The following is a 16,787-nucleotide window of genomic DNA, read 5'->3' on the forward strand; positions in this document are numbered from 1 at the left end:
AACATTTAATACAAAAAAAGAACAGATCCAAGATTCTATAAAATTTGACGATCAGATTTCGCTATTTATCAGGAGTCATTAAATTTATATTAAAATATAAATTTATAACATAAATATTATATAAATTATATAAATAAATTATATAATATTATATAAATTTTTATGACTTTAGTCCACTGCTTGCTTTGCTTTTGTACGGGCTAGAAAAAGTAATAATATTAATTTTGCCATTATTTCGCTAAGCGTTTGAATCAGTAACCCTAATTTCAAAATTCAAAAGCTGCTCCAGATAAACAGCAATTTTTTTTTTAATCTGGCATCTATTATTTTTCCCACATAGACTGAGAATAAAGATCAGATTTCCATGTTGGGTTTCGCTGTTGACCCGAAGTCACACTATTTTTGATTCGAGCTCTTAAAAAAAATATAAGGCAAAACTAGCGAGAATCTGGCCTTTATTCGTTTTTCAAAGGGAAAAAAAAACTACTGTCTTATGCCTCTATGATAATCTTATGCTCTAATTCTATTGGTTGGTTTTCACATTTTGCAGCCAATCAAATTATTCTTCATGCGTATGTCGGAAACGGAAACCAAATAAACCCCTCTTTTTAACCCACTATCGTACTTACTTGATCACCCCTAGTTTACAGTTAATCTTCTCAGGAGGAAACACTATAAAATTCTGAAAATAACTTGACAAATTCTAAACTTCTACTTATAACCTTCCTAAAAATGCTTCGCCTTAATTTACCCCCCCCCCGAATTTGCAAATACTTAGCCCATGTTATATGTTGTCCATACGCTTTTTTGTTTCCTGATTTTGTCCATATTGCCTCTTTGCCGTTAAATCTATTTGAGGTAAAGAAGAACATATAGCAAAATATAAGGAAAAAACATAATTTGGGAAATACATTTGCATATCAGGGGGTGTGGGTAAAGTAAGTGAAGCGCTCTTAGGAATAACATAAATATTTTAGAACTTTTAAAAAATGTTTTTTGAATTTTATAGCGGTTTATTTTAAGGAGAAGTAACTGTAAATTAGGACTACCTGTTATTGCAGTGTCAAATTTCGAGCTAGTAAGATTGACGAAAAAGCCACAGCATTTTTACAAGTAAACTCTCCGTTTCTCTGTCCCCATAATTTCTGCCTACTCTGATATAACTTTTAGGTCTATTGCTGGCAACACTGCAGTATCAGCCGCTGTAAACGTGAGCTTAAGGCCTTTTTTCGCGTCAACCAGCTGGTTTAACCAATGACAGCTTTGGTTTAACCAGCTTGTATGTTTAACGCAAAAACAGAAAAAAATTACATATGGTTGAGCTCAAACAAAACTGGTTCGCGAAAACACTCTTTTTACTTGTCGGTTTGGGCAAAAAATTTCAAACATAAAACATCCGTAAAGTGTCAAGAGTGTCATTCTATTATAATTAAATGATTTAGCACTGGCTTAATTTCCTCCGGATTTGACATATTTCACATTAGTTTGAGGTCAGAGAGAATTGAAAAATGATCTAGCATACTCTCTGGTATATTTGAAAAGATAGGAAGGGTCTAGTGGAATCTTTGGTTAAATTGTTCAGGTAATATATTGGAAAATGTTGTATTCATACTGTAAAAGCAAAATTATCTATAAAAAAGTCCTAAATGATAAGACTTTAGCTTTGTTGAGCTACCCTAAACAGAGGATAAAATTCTAGTTTGACTTCTTTTTGTTTTGATTTGGAATTCTACTAGCCTACCAGGCTATAGATTAAATTTCCAGTCAAATTCCAGTTTAGCTACTTTTTGCTATCTTTGAATGGGGTTATGTTAGGTGAATGAAACTTTCAGTGATTAATCCATAGCTAAAAACATACTCTGAGAAGCTATTGCTAAGCTTATGTGATAACCCTCTTCTGTTTTTAAATCTGGGAATTTTGCATACTGGACTGGTCTGTAACTATTAAAATTTTGGTAAAACAACATCTTACCTTGACTTTCAGCAAGCAGTTTCTGTTTCTCTGGTTTTAGCTCTGAAAATGCAATTCTTTTTATTTGAGTAGAATTTTAAGCCTTATCAGTGTTTTGTATTTAAATATAGGGAAATGTAAATCCTGAAAGTTTCCAAATCTTGGAAACTTCATAAATTGAAATTGAGCAAAGTTATGACACTAAAAACGCTTTTTTCTTGTCATTTAAGTAGAAGATTTATTTTGCAAGGGTTTCACTTTTATAACACAAGCATTTTTAAGGGTGTGGACCAAATATTGAGATTTCCAACTGTCATCATCACTAACCAGCAATTCTACAGGATTTAATCCTTATTTCATTAGACAATGTGATTTAAGGTTATTTAAGGCAAACATTTTTAAGAGAGAGAAAGAGTAGAGTTAGATGCTCCAAAATACTTTCCCATGATATAGTTTAGTCTCTAGACCCATCCCTAAAAGTTTCATTTTCCTAACCTAAACCTTTTTCAAGATAATACAAATTTATCTAAACTAGAATTTTACCAAACAGAAGTTTAACCTAATAATTTGTAATAACATATTGTTCAGGCTAGCCTTTGCAAACCCTACAAATTTTGACTCTTCACAATAAAGCACTATTACAGGCTTAGCCTAACAAAAGAAAATAGCAAACTGCTTAATCTTAATAAAAAAAAATCCAAAGGGCGTTATATTTCTTCAATACAAAATATATATTAATTTTTGTTTTCAGTAGAATACTAGTTAAGTATAAACCAGCAAATGTTTAAGAATTTTTTGAGGGGGGACAGCTGCCTAAAATTAACAAAATATTTCTGATAAGCACAAAAATATAACAAATTAAGCTAAATTAGGAAAATAGTTTTTTTTGTCACTGAACAGTTACCATGACACATAATGTGTTGTAAGATTTTTGCAGTACTTGTGCATTATAGCCACCACATTCAAGTTCTATTGAGAAGTTTAGTTTGGCTAATGTTAATGACATAAAATAAAATATGATGAATATATAAAACTTTATCAACAAAATTATGAAAACTACAACAAAGAATCCTGGAATTTGTAAATCAGCATCATATATAAATATACTGTATCTTACATTGTGATAGATTGTTTTAACGCCCTACTGTACAGGGGTAAATATTTAAATTATGTATCACAGGAAATTATCTGAAGAGTAATCTATTAAAAGTCTCCTGAGCTAACTAGGGAAGTTTTTTCTTTCTTTTTTACTTGCTTTAGCCTATATCCAGTTCCTGATTGCCATATAAATTCCATATTCATAGTTAAATAACATAAGCCTTTGTATATAGACTATACCTTGTTGCTATTCTTTCTGGGCATAGAATGTTTGATTTGGTAAAGCCCTAGAGAAGGACCTGAAGAGAAAGAAACATAATAAAAAAAAAATTCATGCTTCATAATTTTTAGAATAATAGCTGGTAACACATTTTATATTCAACTTTGCTCTACTTTACCTCTCAATCCTCCCAATATAAAAATGTATTGCTGAAATTTCCTATTTTCCATTTGTTTTGTCAATCTGTCTCTCTAACTTCATCCCATGTAGCTGTAAATTAAATAAATGTGACAAACAATAACTAGAAAAACACGTGACAGGAGGTTAAATGCATTGAAAATATGAAATTTGAGCCATATTTCTGCACATTGGGAGGGGGATTGAGATAAAGCATAGCCTAAGTTAATGATTTTCTCTTGCTATGTAGGGTAATTGGAAGGTCACTTGTATATCATGCTGTCCTTTTCAGTTTTAGTTGGATAGAAAAAATCCAAAGAAAGTCCCCTTTGAAAAGATAGGAGATTGTAAAGTGAGATTGCCACAAAGTGAGATTGTATTTGTCAAAGCTTGGAGGTTTGTCCCTTCTGTCTGTTTAAACAAACAGAATCTTAATTGAAGCTTTGTTCATTTCTATCTTAAGGGTGCACAACAATTATGATATAAGGTACTTTTCTTTATTCAATTGTCTTCTTTGTTGTCTAAAAGACTTTTTTTTAATCTAGATGTTTCATAAATTGCTCATTTTTACCAGAAGTTCATTTGACCTACTTTGAAATCCATGGTCTTAAAATTACATTTGACTTTGTTAAAGCTAGGAGACATAGACCTTGTGTTTGTTTAAAGAAAGTGAATACACATTAGTAATTTGTATTGCACTAAAGCCCTAGGGCCATCACAATTCCAAACAAAAAAGAAACTTCACTTTAGAATATTCAACATTGTCTAACATAACAGAAACAAAGAAAAAAAATTGCAAAATTTTACTTCTGCACTCTACTGTCAACATGAGAAATTGTCCAAAATTTTAAAATCTTGCAAAACATTCATTCCTCATCACATTCACCAGCCATCTCTCATCAAACCTACACTTCTTTTCTCATCTCACTCAATCCTACAAATGCATCAAATGACCCACTCTCTCATTAGTGCTTCCATAGATATGGTCAAAGTAAGAGCCATCTTGCTTACATTTTATTATATCTAGAAGTTTTCTGTAGCTAAGTCAGTACTTAAATATTTCATACACCTTTGTAAACAACCTTAAGATGGTAAAATAGGTTGGATTATCCAAATTTTTAGTTACCACAATATATTTCAATCATTATTGTAATATAAAGGGCAGCCAATAGTAAAGGGCCTGAAAAAATATTTTAAGGTAATTAAAAAGGTTTATTACTCAAAAACTTGATAAAACTAAAAGGGACTTCTTAATGATTGATTACTTTAAAATATCTACATTATACACAACAATAAACCTTTGCTATAAAGGGAAAGTCAGTAAGGCCCAAAAACTATTCAATACTAATTGTGGTTTGAGACAGTTTGCTGAATGTCTAAATGATTTTAGATAGTAATGAAGATAAAATGTGGGCAAACTCAACACCAATATGCAAGTAAGTAAGTATGGCAGCACTGACACATCAAGGTCTAAACTGGCAGTGCTAATTTCCACTTTGTGACCCTTTGGCCAAGAATTGCAATTAAGGGCTGGGGGCCAGAAATCTTGTGCTTTTGTACACCCTCCCTGCTTACCTTTTGCATATTTCTCCATTTGCCTATTTAGAGCTGGTTTAGATCTGTCTAACATCACTGACCCCCATTTAAAACAAATAAACAGGCAATACTAGGAATCAAACCTGTACCCCATGGACAAAGGATTTCTTACTAAGAGTGCTTTCCACTTAGCCAAGAACATTATTACGACCAGAGTAGAACAACTATTAAAAAAAAAAAAATATTGAAAAAAAAACAAGATGGATTTACAGCCATTTTCACTAATCTTCAATACACATTGTATTTTACTTAGACAAGTTATTGTAAGGCAGGTGTCAACAAAGCTCTAGCAGGGATTGCTTTACTTAAGATGCAAACTAGCATGGTGAATACTTAGCTAGTAAAAACCAAATATACTAGCAATGCCAGGAATTAAACCTGTACCCCTTGGACAAAGGATTCCCAAACCGGAGTGCCAACAACTTAGCAAGGAACACAAATGTGACCAGAGAACTATTATTTGAAAAAAGAAATATTGAAAAAAACTCAATTCATGGTTGTTGCCATTTTCTCTACTGTCCCATAAACAATATATTTTATTTAGACAAATTAGTTTTAAGACAGGTATCAACAAAACTCCATCAGGGATTGTATTTACTTAAGATACAACAAGCAATGTGATTGCATAGCTTTGTGATATTCTAATCTTAAATAATGATAAAAAAGCAAATTTACATTTGCTATTTGTTTTCCAAACCATTTTAAGCAAAACCATTTGCAACAGCAATATGTCCATGGTTAGATTAGTGTCTACCCAAAATGCTTAACAACAGAAGGGACACATTTCTTGCAAAGCAAATACTCAGCTTTAATGCTATTCTGTGTCATCTCTAAAAAATTAAACTGTATCAGGTGTATTTTGACACAAGATACTTCTAAGACTTTTAGCAAGGGGGCAGGCATTTCTTCACAATTTATACAATGTGTAAAAGAGCACCAGGGGGTGAGATTAAAAAAAAAAAACCTTTAGGGATGGGTCTAAAGGCTAAAGTATGTTCTGAGAAGGTCTGCTTACATGGAGTACAAAGAAACTGTAATTTTACGTAAACTAGAATTTTACGTATTTTTTGCTTTGGATTCATTACTGGAAGTTCTATTTTCCTGACTTAACCCATTTCTAAGATAGCAAACAGTAGCCAAACTAGAGTTTGACCTGAAAATTTATCCACGGCCCTATAGGGTAAGGCTGAAATGTAAAGAGTTCTGACAAAGATGCAACACATCTTGAAGCATCTAGTAAGAAAAGCAATTGGATTAACAATGCTTTATAACCACTAGGGTCTTGCTTCATCAAGGTTTTATCTCTGAAGCCAAATTACCAAGCTAAGGTAAAGTCTAGGGCATCAAAAGGATGAAACAAAGATTTCCAAGTATCTACATAAGTTTTCAAAAGCATATTCAAACTCTTGACTTCCTGTCTTAAGGCCTATGTGAATCAAATTTCAGGATATAACTCAACATTTATCCAAATAGCCCTAATACGAAAAAAAAACAAAATTAAACCTTACTTTTGCGTGGCTAGAATTCCATTTGTCAGCTTATAATTCTTATTTTATATAGACTTATTTATAGCCTACGAATTCTTCTTTTCGAAATCTACGCCTGAAAAGGTCAACCAACAATTATGAATGGTAGAACCCTACGGTTAAAAACAATGACAGTTCTGGTTAAATTAGAGTTCAACCAGTCAATTGTTTCACGCAAAATCACTTTTCATGACAACCTGGTTTGTCACTGTTTCACGCGAAAACAGCGGTTGAGCTCAACCACACCGAGTGGTTGAGCTCAAACAGTCTCTTTGGTTGACGCGAAAAAAGGCCTTTAGTATCGTAGGCTACTCGTATAACTAGTAAAATCAGTAATTTAGTTATTCAGTGACTATATCTGATCTTTCAAAGGCAAATTCATTTGGAATTGATAACAAAATTTTCGCTAGTAACAGCACTCAAACAGCATCAATACTGTAGTACAAATTTTGGCACTTTTGGCACTCTTTGGGATAGTTGGGGGGGGGGGGGTAATTCTGAAAAATTAGAAAAAATGAGGTATTTTTAACTTACGAACGGGTGATCGGATCTCAATGAAATTTGATGTTTAGAAGGATATCGTGTCTTAGAGCTCTTATCTCAAATCCCGACCGGATCGGGTGACATTGGGGGGGGGGTTGGGGTTGGGAGGGGGAAACCTAAACTTGGAAAACACTTAGAGTGGAGGGATAGGGATGAAACTTGGTGGGAAAAATAAACACAAGTGCTAGATACATGATTGACATAAACGGAACGGATCCGCTCTCGTTGGGATAGTTGGGGGGGGGGGTATTTCTGACAAATTAGAAAAAATGAGGTATTTTTAACTTACGAACGGGTTATCGGATCTCAATGAAATTTGATATTTAGAAGGATATCGTGTCTCAAAGCTCTTACGTTAAATCCTGACTGGATCTGGTGACGTTGGGGGAGGTTTGGCGTGGGGGAACCTAAAATCATGGTAAACGCTTAGATTGGAGGGATCGGGATGAAACTTGGTGGGACAAATAAGCAGAAGTCTTGCATACGTGATTTACATAATTGGAACGGATCTGATCTATGGGGGGGGGGTTAATTCTGAAAAATAAGAAAAAATGACGTATTTTTAACTTGCGAAGGAATGATCGGATCTTCATGAAACTTCATATTTAAAAGGACCTCGTAACTCAGATCTTTTATCTTAAATCTCAAACGGATCAAGCGTAATTGGGGGGGGGGGGGCGGGGGCAGTTGGGGGGCGGAAATCTTAGAAATTACTTAAAGCGGTGAGATCAGGATGAAACTGGATGGGAAGAATAAAAACCTGTCTAAGATACGTGACTGACATAACCGGACCGGATCTGCTCTCTTTGGTGGAATTGGAGGGGGGTAATTTTAAAAATTGAGGTATTTGTAAATTAAGAAAGGGTGACCAGATCTTAATGAAATTTGATATTTAGAAGGATCTTGTGCTTTAAAGCTCTTATTTAAATTCCGACCAGATCCTGTGACGTTGGGAGGAGTTGGAGGGGGAAACCGGAATTCTTGGAAAACTTGAAAATTAGGGTATTTTTATCTTACGATTATATGATCGGATCTTAATGAAATTTGATTTTTAGAAAGAATTCATGTCTCAGAGCTCTTATTTCAAATCCCGACCAGATCGTTTGACATTGGGGGGAGCTGGAGGGGGAAATCTTGGAAAATCACTTGGAGTGTAGGAATCGGGAAGAAGCTTGGTGGATAGAATAAACAAATGTTCTTGATACGTGATTGACAGAATCGTACTGGATTCGCTCTCTTAGGGGGAGTTGGGGGGAGGGGTTCAGTGATTTGGCGAGTTTGGTGCTTCTGGACGAGCTAGGACGATGAAAAAAGATAGGCGTCTCAGGGAGCTGCACAATTTGACTTGATAAAGTCGTTTTCCCAGATTCGACCATCTGGGGGGCTAAAGGGAGAGGAAAAATTAGAAAAAATTAGGTATTTATAACTTACGAGTGGGTGGTCGGATCTTAATTTAAATCCTGATCGACATTAAGCCTCTAATTTTCCTTTTTAAATCAATCTATTGATTCATAGAATTTTGTTAGAGCTCATACCATATGATCTCTTGGCTCTTAGCTCTTCTCGCCTCGTCACAAGTGCCATATACACTTCGAACTTCGAGTAACAGCTAGTACTGCTGCTTTAGACTTGTTCTTAGTTACGAGGCGCTATTCGTACTTCCCTCTGCGGAGTTCAAAATCGTCGTCATTCATAGCATCACCACAAATATAAGCCTGTGTAGCACAGCGGGAGATGCAATGGACTTAGTCCGGAAGGTCGCAGGTTCGATTCCTGCCACAGGCAATTCTTTAAACATTAGTCACCACAAATATTCGACAGTAAGTTTTTCCTTTCTTCTGCGGTAACAACGGTAGGAGGAGGTTTTTTCAAGGCTACTGAGTAAGACGGAGGAGAAGGAGTAAACTCATTAGCTTGAGCAGCAACAGGGTTGCCTTCAGGCCACGGTAATGGTTTCTGGTTCAAACGGTCAAGAAGGCCATTGAACTTGCTCGTTGACAGTGGACACTACACAAGCAGCGATCTCTTCATTGCAGGCCGGAACTTCTTGGGGCTCAAAAATAACGAACTCAGGAAGCTGTCTCTTTTCTTTGGCACAGCGAGCGAACGTCTTCGCAATGTCCATCAAGTTATCCTCGTCCTTTACGTGTTTTATTACACGTTCCCCTAATTCCGATTTGCGATAGATAATCTCTTTTGATTCTAAAATCGCTTCACGGCTCTCGAGTCCTCGCCTAGTAAAAACATTTGTTTTCACACCTGCTATCATAGCTCAAATTCAGCACTGCTTTCCGCACTAGGTTATCACCCATTTTACTGGTGGTTTCCTTACGAGAAAAGTAAGGGAAGTGTTGAGGGTTGGTTACCTTGTCCCCGCAATTTAAGGGGCACGCCCGGCGGGTACCACGACTCTTGCTACCAAGTCACTCACCCCCCCCCCTTCTGCTTACCTTTCTCTTGCCACCTCTATCGCAGCGTGATTGCCTTTAAATATCGGAATTCCAAATTATAGCTGCTGGGGGGGAGGTTATTGGCCGGGAAGCTGTCGTTCTATCTCTTACGAGGTCGGCCTCTGGGGCGCGGGCCGTGACCCCGTCCTTCTAATGTGATTTTTAGAAGCTGTTTGGCCGACATTCACTGGGTATGGCCAAGCCAGCGGAGTTGCTGGCTACTGACCCGGTCAATGATGGTGCGGAAACAACGGAGTAGTTTTCGGAGGTCTTTATTTGAGACTCGGTCAATGTAGGTGATCCCTGCAATGTGCCTAAGGCATTTAGTTTCAAATGCGGAGATTCTTTGCTCATCATCAGCCTTTATTGACCAGGTTTCGCTTGAGCATAAAGCAATTGGGATTATGAGAGAGTTGAAGAGTCGCACCTTCAGAGAAGTTGACAGAGTCTTGTTTTTCCAGATTGGCCAGAAGAAGTTCTTGAAGCTGGCGCCTGCCAGGCCAAGTCTTCTTTTGATCGATTTCGAGCAGTCGTTATCAGAAGTTAGGAGGCTCTCTAGGTAGATGAAGGAGTCAACATTTTCTACTGGCTCTCCTTTTATTTTTAGCTGCACGTTTCTTGAAGTAGGGTCTCAAGACACCCTCATAACCTTGGTTTTGGCAATATAATATAATTGCATAAATTATAAATACAATTGCAATTTTTTTAATTGATTGTTATGCAATATAGCTGTTTAATTGTTTTTTTGTAAATCTGATTAAATTTATCAGTTAACAACAATCCAATGGAAAATGTTTTACACAGACTTTCTTTGTGATTTACTCAATAGACTTACCGGCTCAATAAGTGATATCTTAAAGATAACTAAAAATAGAAGTTCAAAGAAGATGTAGCTATAAAAATTACAGACAAAAGAGTTCATATTCAATTTCTATTCTTATTTCTTTACATAAATCTTCACTTTATATATATATATATATATATATATATATATATATATATATATATATGTATATATATATATATATATATACCCTCCTGAGCCATCAGTTGCACAAAGGGCACCGACAAAACCTCTCGAAACTGTGCGGCTGCAGTGATATCTTACCATTGTAGAGTGAGTGAAATGTTGGCCTCTTCCAGGTTCTGATCATACTGCCACCGCAGTGTGTGCTTTGATCGGCCTATCTTCGTCTTCTTTCAGGCTACCACTGATACTCTCTTGAGGGAAGTCTTTCTTCGGGCATGCATAGAATATGACCCAAATATGTCCATCTTCGTTTCTTCATAACTTCGGTCACTAGGGGCTGGTTCGTTTTCAGCCGGATTTGCCTATTATTATTTTTCTGATGCCAACTGAATTTGAGGATCCTTCGAAGGCAAATGTTTTCGAATCCAAGGATACGTTTCTCCAGTTGTTGGTTCAGTCTACAACATTCACTGGCGTACATAAATATAGAAAGCACATTGCTGCTGAACAGTCCCGTCCGGCCTTTGTGGCTGTATTGGGGCTTCTTCTCTTCTGAACAAACGATGAATATGGCAACGGTAGTTCAATCTATCTGGCGCTAGACGAAGCAGCTGGGGGAGGGGAGGAGGTTATTGGCCGGGAAGTTGTCGTTCTATCTCTTACGAGGTCGGCCTCTGGGGCGCGGGCCGTGACCCCGTCCTTCTAATGTGATTTTTGGAAGCTGGTTGGCCGACATTCACTGGGTATGGCCAAGCCAGCGGAGTTGCTGGCTACTGACCCGGTCCATGATGGTTTGGAAACAACGGAGTAGTTTTCGGAGGTCTTTATTTGAGACTCGGTCAATGTAGGTGATCCCTGCAATGTGCCTAAGGCATTTAGTTTCAAATGCGGAGATTCTTTGCTCATCATCAGCCTTTATTGACCAGGTTTCGCTTGAGCATAAAGCAATTGGGATTATGAGAGAGCTGAAGAGTCGCACCTTCAGAGAAGTTGACAGAGTCTTGTTTTTCCAGATTGGCAGGAAGAGGTTCTTAAAGCTTCAAGATTGGCTTCAAGAGGTTCTTGAGGCTTCAAGAGGTTCTTGACGCTGGCGCCTGCCAGGCCAAGTCTTCGTCTGATCGATCTCGAGCAGGCGTTATCAGAAGTTAGGAGGCTCTCTAGGTAGACGAAGGAGTCAACATTTTCTACTGGCTCTCCTTTCATTTTTAGCTGCACGTTTGTTGAAGTAGGGTCTCCAGACACCCGCAAAACCTTGGTTTTGGCAATATAATATAATTGCATAAATTATAAATACAATTACATTTTTTTAATTGATTGTTATGCAATATAGCTGTTTAATTGCTTTTTTGTAAATCTGATTAAATTTATCAGTTAAGAACAATCCAATGGAAAATGTTTTACACAGCCTTTCTTTGTGATTTAACGTTCATTTACTATTTAATTCAAATTAAGGAGAAAATTAAAATAGCGGCACTTTTACCCTTGAAATTAAGGGGAAAATTAAGATTAAACGGAAAGTTAAGGTGATTAACGTTTCAGCCTTGTAAGCTTTTGACAGAAAATTTCACTTTCGTGTAAAGGTAAATATATAACATCATTTACAACCCCATAAACTCGTAAAATTCAAGCGAAATAGTGGTGGCGATTAATACTTTACTTATATAATAAATAACTATAATATAATACATGAAAAATAACCGATATCAAAGTTTTGTCAGGTGAAATTTACCACTTATGTTTCCAGTAATTTTAGCTTTAGACAAAAAATTACCATTTTTGAGACACAAACACAAAAAAACTTTGAGAAAACCCCAAAAAAATCATCTAAAGTTTATTAGAACAAGTTTCATGTTTTTGAACTAGAAAAATGTCGAAGAAAACTCTAACAATAACAATAAAATAATGGAAAACTACCGCCCAATGACCTATTCTGTCCTCAATTCAAACTCAACATTCGCCACCGTGAGGATTTTGTCACTGACGATACATTCCACTACCCCCTCAATTTCCTCCTCGAAAGCCTCCAGGGATTCTTATCACCAGATATATTTTCGTTAAAAGACGTTAAAATAAGTTCGAATTTTAAAGAACTCTAATTCAATTTTATGTTATAACGATACAATGGCAAAAATAAAAAAAAAATAATGTTTTTTGCAACGATTGTTTCTAACCGAAAACAGCAACCCTTTGAGGCAAATAAAGTTTACTAGCTTCTACCTCCTCATCTACTCAACCGACAAATGGATAAAGACAGCTAAGATCAACTTGGTATCATCTCTTTTAAGCTTGCTAAAATTTAAGGCGTGTGGCTATGGGGGAAACTTAATACCATCTTGTGCTCTGCTCCAGGAGAATTCTGTGAAGAAAATGTTAAAAGATATAAAATACCGAATAATGTAGCCTGATATCCAGCCTTCACATGGCGTGGATAATGTCAATAAGGTTTTACGAAAAGTGAAGCTTTTAAGTCGTAAGGCCACATATACAAAAGTTTAATATTCCAAAGAATTCGGGTTTCTCTGCATATATTTCTTTGACTTTTCTTAAAAGAAAAAGGAATTGTTCAGTTTAAAAACAGTTTTATTAACTTTCAGAATGATTCCTAGCTTATTTTTGCTAGACTTCATCAAAGAATTTGAACACTACAGATCAAGTTTTTTTAGTGTTGGAATTCACAAAGGATTTTGTTAAAACGGCTAAGGTTATATTAAAACATAAAAATATAAATATATTAAAATATACCTAATGCAAATAAATTGAAAAATATATGCATATTAAATTTTATATTAAAGTTGTATTATAATACAACTCTACAAAATTTTGTAGAAGCTAAATAAGCAGGTTATAAGCCGTTTCCCCCTCTCTTCCCTAAAAATCTCATTGCTAACAAGATCTAAGTTGTGTCCAGGACAAGAGTAACGATAAGATGAACGTTCATCCTTGACAACAGCTTACCTTTCTGGTTTTAAATATTGTCCAGTGCTCAAAGTTGGTCCCAAGGAGTTGAAAATTACGTCAATTGATCGTGGAAGAATACCAATATCTTCGGTAGTACCCTGTAATAGATGTGTTATTACTAATTTACTAGTTATTTTTATTTAATTTTACTTCCATTATGTTTTATTTTATTTTTTATTTACTGTTGTTACTAATTTTACCCAATTTGCCAGTAACTCAATTGACTTAAAGATTGTTTGATGATTGTTTGATATGGCTAAGTGGAAACTGACGCAAGTACATACAAAGGAGGGGGGGTAAAAAGAGAGACAAACGTATATAATTTTTTTTCCTAGAGAATTTTTTTTTCTTTTTCCGGTTTGTTACAAAAGAAACTTGTAAGTATTATCTGACACACAATGGACCAGCTATATAATTTTCGACGGAAAAAAGCAAAACGGATGTGGAACTAGATTTTACAAGGAAGTTATCTATTCTTGTTAAGAAGCAGTTTTGACCCGAATATTCTGGAAGAAAATTCTTATTTGATATATAAAGCACAAAAAAGCACATTTGGACGAAAAGCTTTAAAACAGTGGAACTTTGCTCAATAAAAACGAAAGCCATTGTGACTCATAGGTATCTGCAGGACCGCCCGTTTATGTTCAAGACGTCAAGGATTGATTGGAACAATCGTCCCACAGGTTTGTCCGATAGCTGCTGCAGCAAGTATTTCCATCAAACCTGTGTGCTCAATTATTCTCAGTAATTATTAGCCATTTTCCTATGATGTGCTGACTTTTTAACTGCAGACTGAAGCCAGATTACAAAAGCCAGCAAACTATAACCAGCAAGACTGAACGCAATCAATTTGACCAGATGATAAGCGAGCATATTGTAAACTAGAAATACTTTCTTTGTATCCGAATTTGGAGAGGACTAATAATGCATGGCCATCCTATCCCCCACCCCTGAGTGCGCTAGATTACATTTTCTGGGGCTCCTTAAAGGAAATATTGTGTGGGGAAATCCCGGACACAATTGATGACCTGAAATAAACCGTCAAGAGAGCAATCCGAATGACATGTTGGGATGTGAACAACTTCAGTGGCCGAATGCCAAATGTTATCCAGTAGCGAGGAGCCTGGATCAAACCTGTGATTAATTACTAATTGCAGTGACTAAACATTTACCAATTTAAGAACAATTTTGAAATGATCCGTCAAAATTGTCTGCCCATGTTGGACAATAAAACACAAATCTTTATCTTTGTGAAATCAAATAAAATCAATAAAATCCAACAAACCACAATAAAATGTTTGCTTTTGTTAATCTTTTTGTTACAAAAAAAAAAAAAAAAATTATAGGCTCCACTCTGTAAAGATTAGAAGTCGTGAATTCTATATGTAACGGAAAAGCACCCATATTTTTTGGGAGTAAAGGTTGCCAATTTTAACACACAAAAATAGCGGAAATCATGCTAAAAAAACAAAAAACAAACAAAATATATAAAACTATAAGATGATGCAGCTCTTCCATGCAGATGTAATAGTTTGACCTATGGACAGAAAGGGCTATCAGAGTTCATTAACTTCTTTGTTAATTTGTCTTTACAGTTAAAAATAGCGATGCTGACGAAAATGACAGCTCTTAAGTCGATCTTCCGTTATTTAAAGTCAGAATATCGTTTTCACTAGATCATATCAGGTATTTATTACTTCCAATATTTCTAGTAATACTCTGCCTTTAATGTTCTTTGGATTCAAGTGATATGCAAGATCCTTCATGGCCTGGATTTTTCAGTCTTCTCAATTTTTCTGATCTGCTATCAATTCGCGTCTTTTTATTGATTAAGCCTTTCAATTAGCGGCCGAACAGTGACTCCCGTTATTCAAATGGTATTCAATGACCTGAAATTCTAAAAATTCTCTAAACTTTTCCCCTTGACTCACTCGAAACTCTATGCTGCATTCTTGTGCTCTGCTAAACTGATTCCTAGGTCCCTGACTTTGCCGAAAGGAACTCTATTAGAATTTATTAATTTTTGATGACAATCACTTGCAAAACACCACTGTCTGCCTGCACTGTTGTTTCTGATGCAATCTTTAAGACTCTCCCTAAAAACTCCCTTTATACTGAGATTTTGTCCTCTGCTGAACTGATGTTATGATCTGCTCAAATCTGGCTCTGATCTAAAAACCTGATAAAATTGATCAGAAAGATCCTTCACGCCCTGGATTTCCCAGTCTTCTCATTGTTTTTGATCAGACTGTCAATTAACATACTTTTACTGACTAACGTCTTTCAACCTGTGGCCGAACTGTGACCTTTTCAGCAGAAGAGAACTCTGTTGCCTGACTTTTTGAAGTTAGATAATGTCAACAATAGTACCCGTTTCGTTTTTAACTTAGCTTTTTTATGGCACTTGGTATTAACCAAGTGACATATAGCAATCGCCAATTCTGTCGGTCTTTTTGTCTGTCGGTCTGTCTGTCTGTCTGTCTGTCGGTCCCGGTTTTGCTACTTTAGGCACTTCCAGGTAAGCTAGGACGATGAAATTTGGCAGACGTATCAGGGACGGGACCAGCTTAAATTAGAAATAGTCGTTTTCCCAATTTGACCATCTGGGGAGGAGTGGGGGCCGGTTAATTCGGAAAAAATAGAAAAAATCAAGTATTTTTAACTTATGAATGGGTGATGGGATCTTAATGAAATTTGATGTTTAGAATGATATTGTGTCTCAGAGTTCTTATTTTGAATCCCGATAGTTGGGGGGGGGGCTAATTCTGAAAAATTAGAAAAAAATGAGGTATTTTTAACTTACGAACGGGTGATCGGATCTCAATGAAATTTGATGTTTAGAAGGATATCGTGTCATAAAGCTCTTATTTTAAATCCCGACCGGATCTGGTGACATTGGGGGGGGGGGGAGATGGGAGGGGGAAACCTAAAACATGGAAAACACTTAGAGTGGAGGGATCGGGATGAAACTTGGAGGGAAAAATGAACACAAGTGCTAGATACATGATTAACATAAACGGAACGGATCCGCTCTCTTTGGGGTAGTTGCTGGGGGGGGCAATTCTGAAAAATTAGAAAAAATGAAGTATATTTAACTTACGAACAGGTTATCGGATATCAATGAAATTTGATATTTAGAAGGATATCGTGTCTCACAGCTCTTATTTTAAATCCTGACTGGATCTGGTGACGTTGGGGGAAGTTTCGGGTGGGGGAGCCTAAAATCATGGAAAACGCTTAGATTGGAGGGATCAGGATGAAACTTGTTGGAAAAAATAAGCAGAAGTCTTACATACGT

The 16,787-nt window shown here is 36.1% G+C and overlaps 1 protein-coding gene across 1 annotated transcript in view; it reads right to left on the reverse strand.

The window, feature by feature from the left end:
- The window catches only part of LOC136041563 (kinesin-like protein KIF20A), a 33,525-nt gene that overhangs the window by 6,899 nt on the left and 9,839 nt on the right, over nucleotides 1–16,787 (reverse strand). Inside the window, exon 3 of the mRNA XM_065726249.1 lies at nucleotides 13,487–13,587. Coding sequence (XP_065582321.1) covers nucleotides 13,487–13,587 — 101 coding nt within the window. The remainder of the gene's footprint in view (nucleotides 1–13,486; nucleotides 13,588–16,787) is intronic.

This window comes from Artemia franciscana, unplaced genomic scaffold (assembly GCF_032884065.1).
Source record: "Artemia franciscana unplaced genomic scaffold, ASM3288406v1 PGA_scaffold_29, whole genome shotgun sequence".
Lineage (NCBI taxonomy): Eukaryota > Metazoa > Arthropoda > Branchiopoda > Anostraca > Artemiidae > Artemia > Artemia franciscana.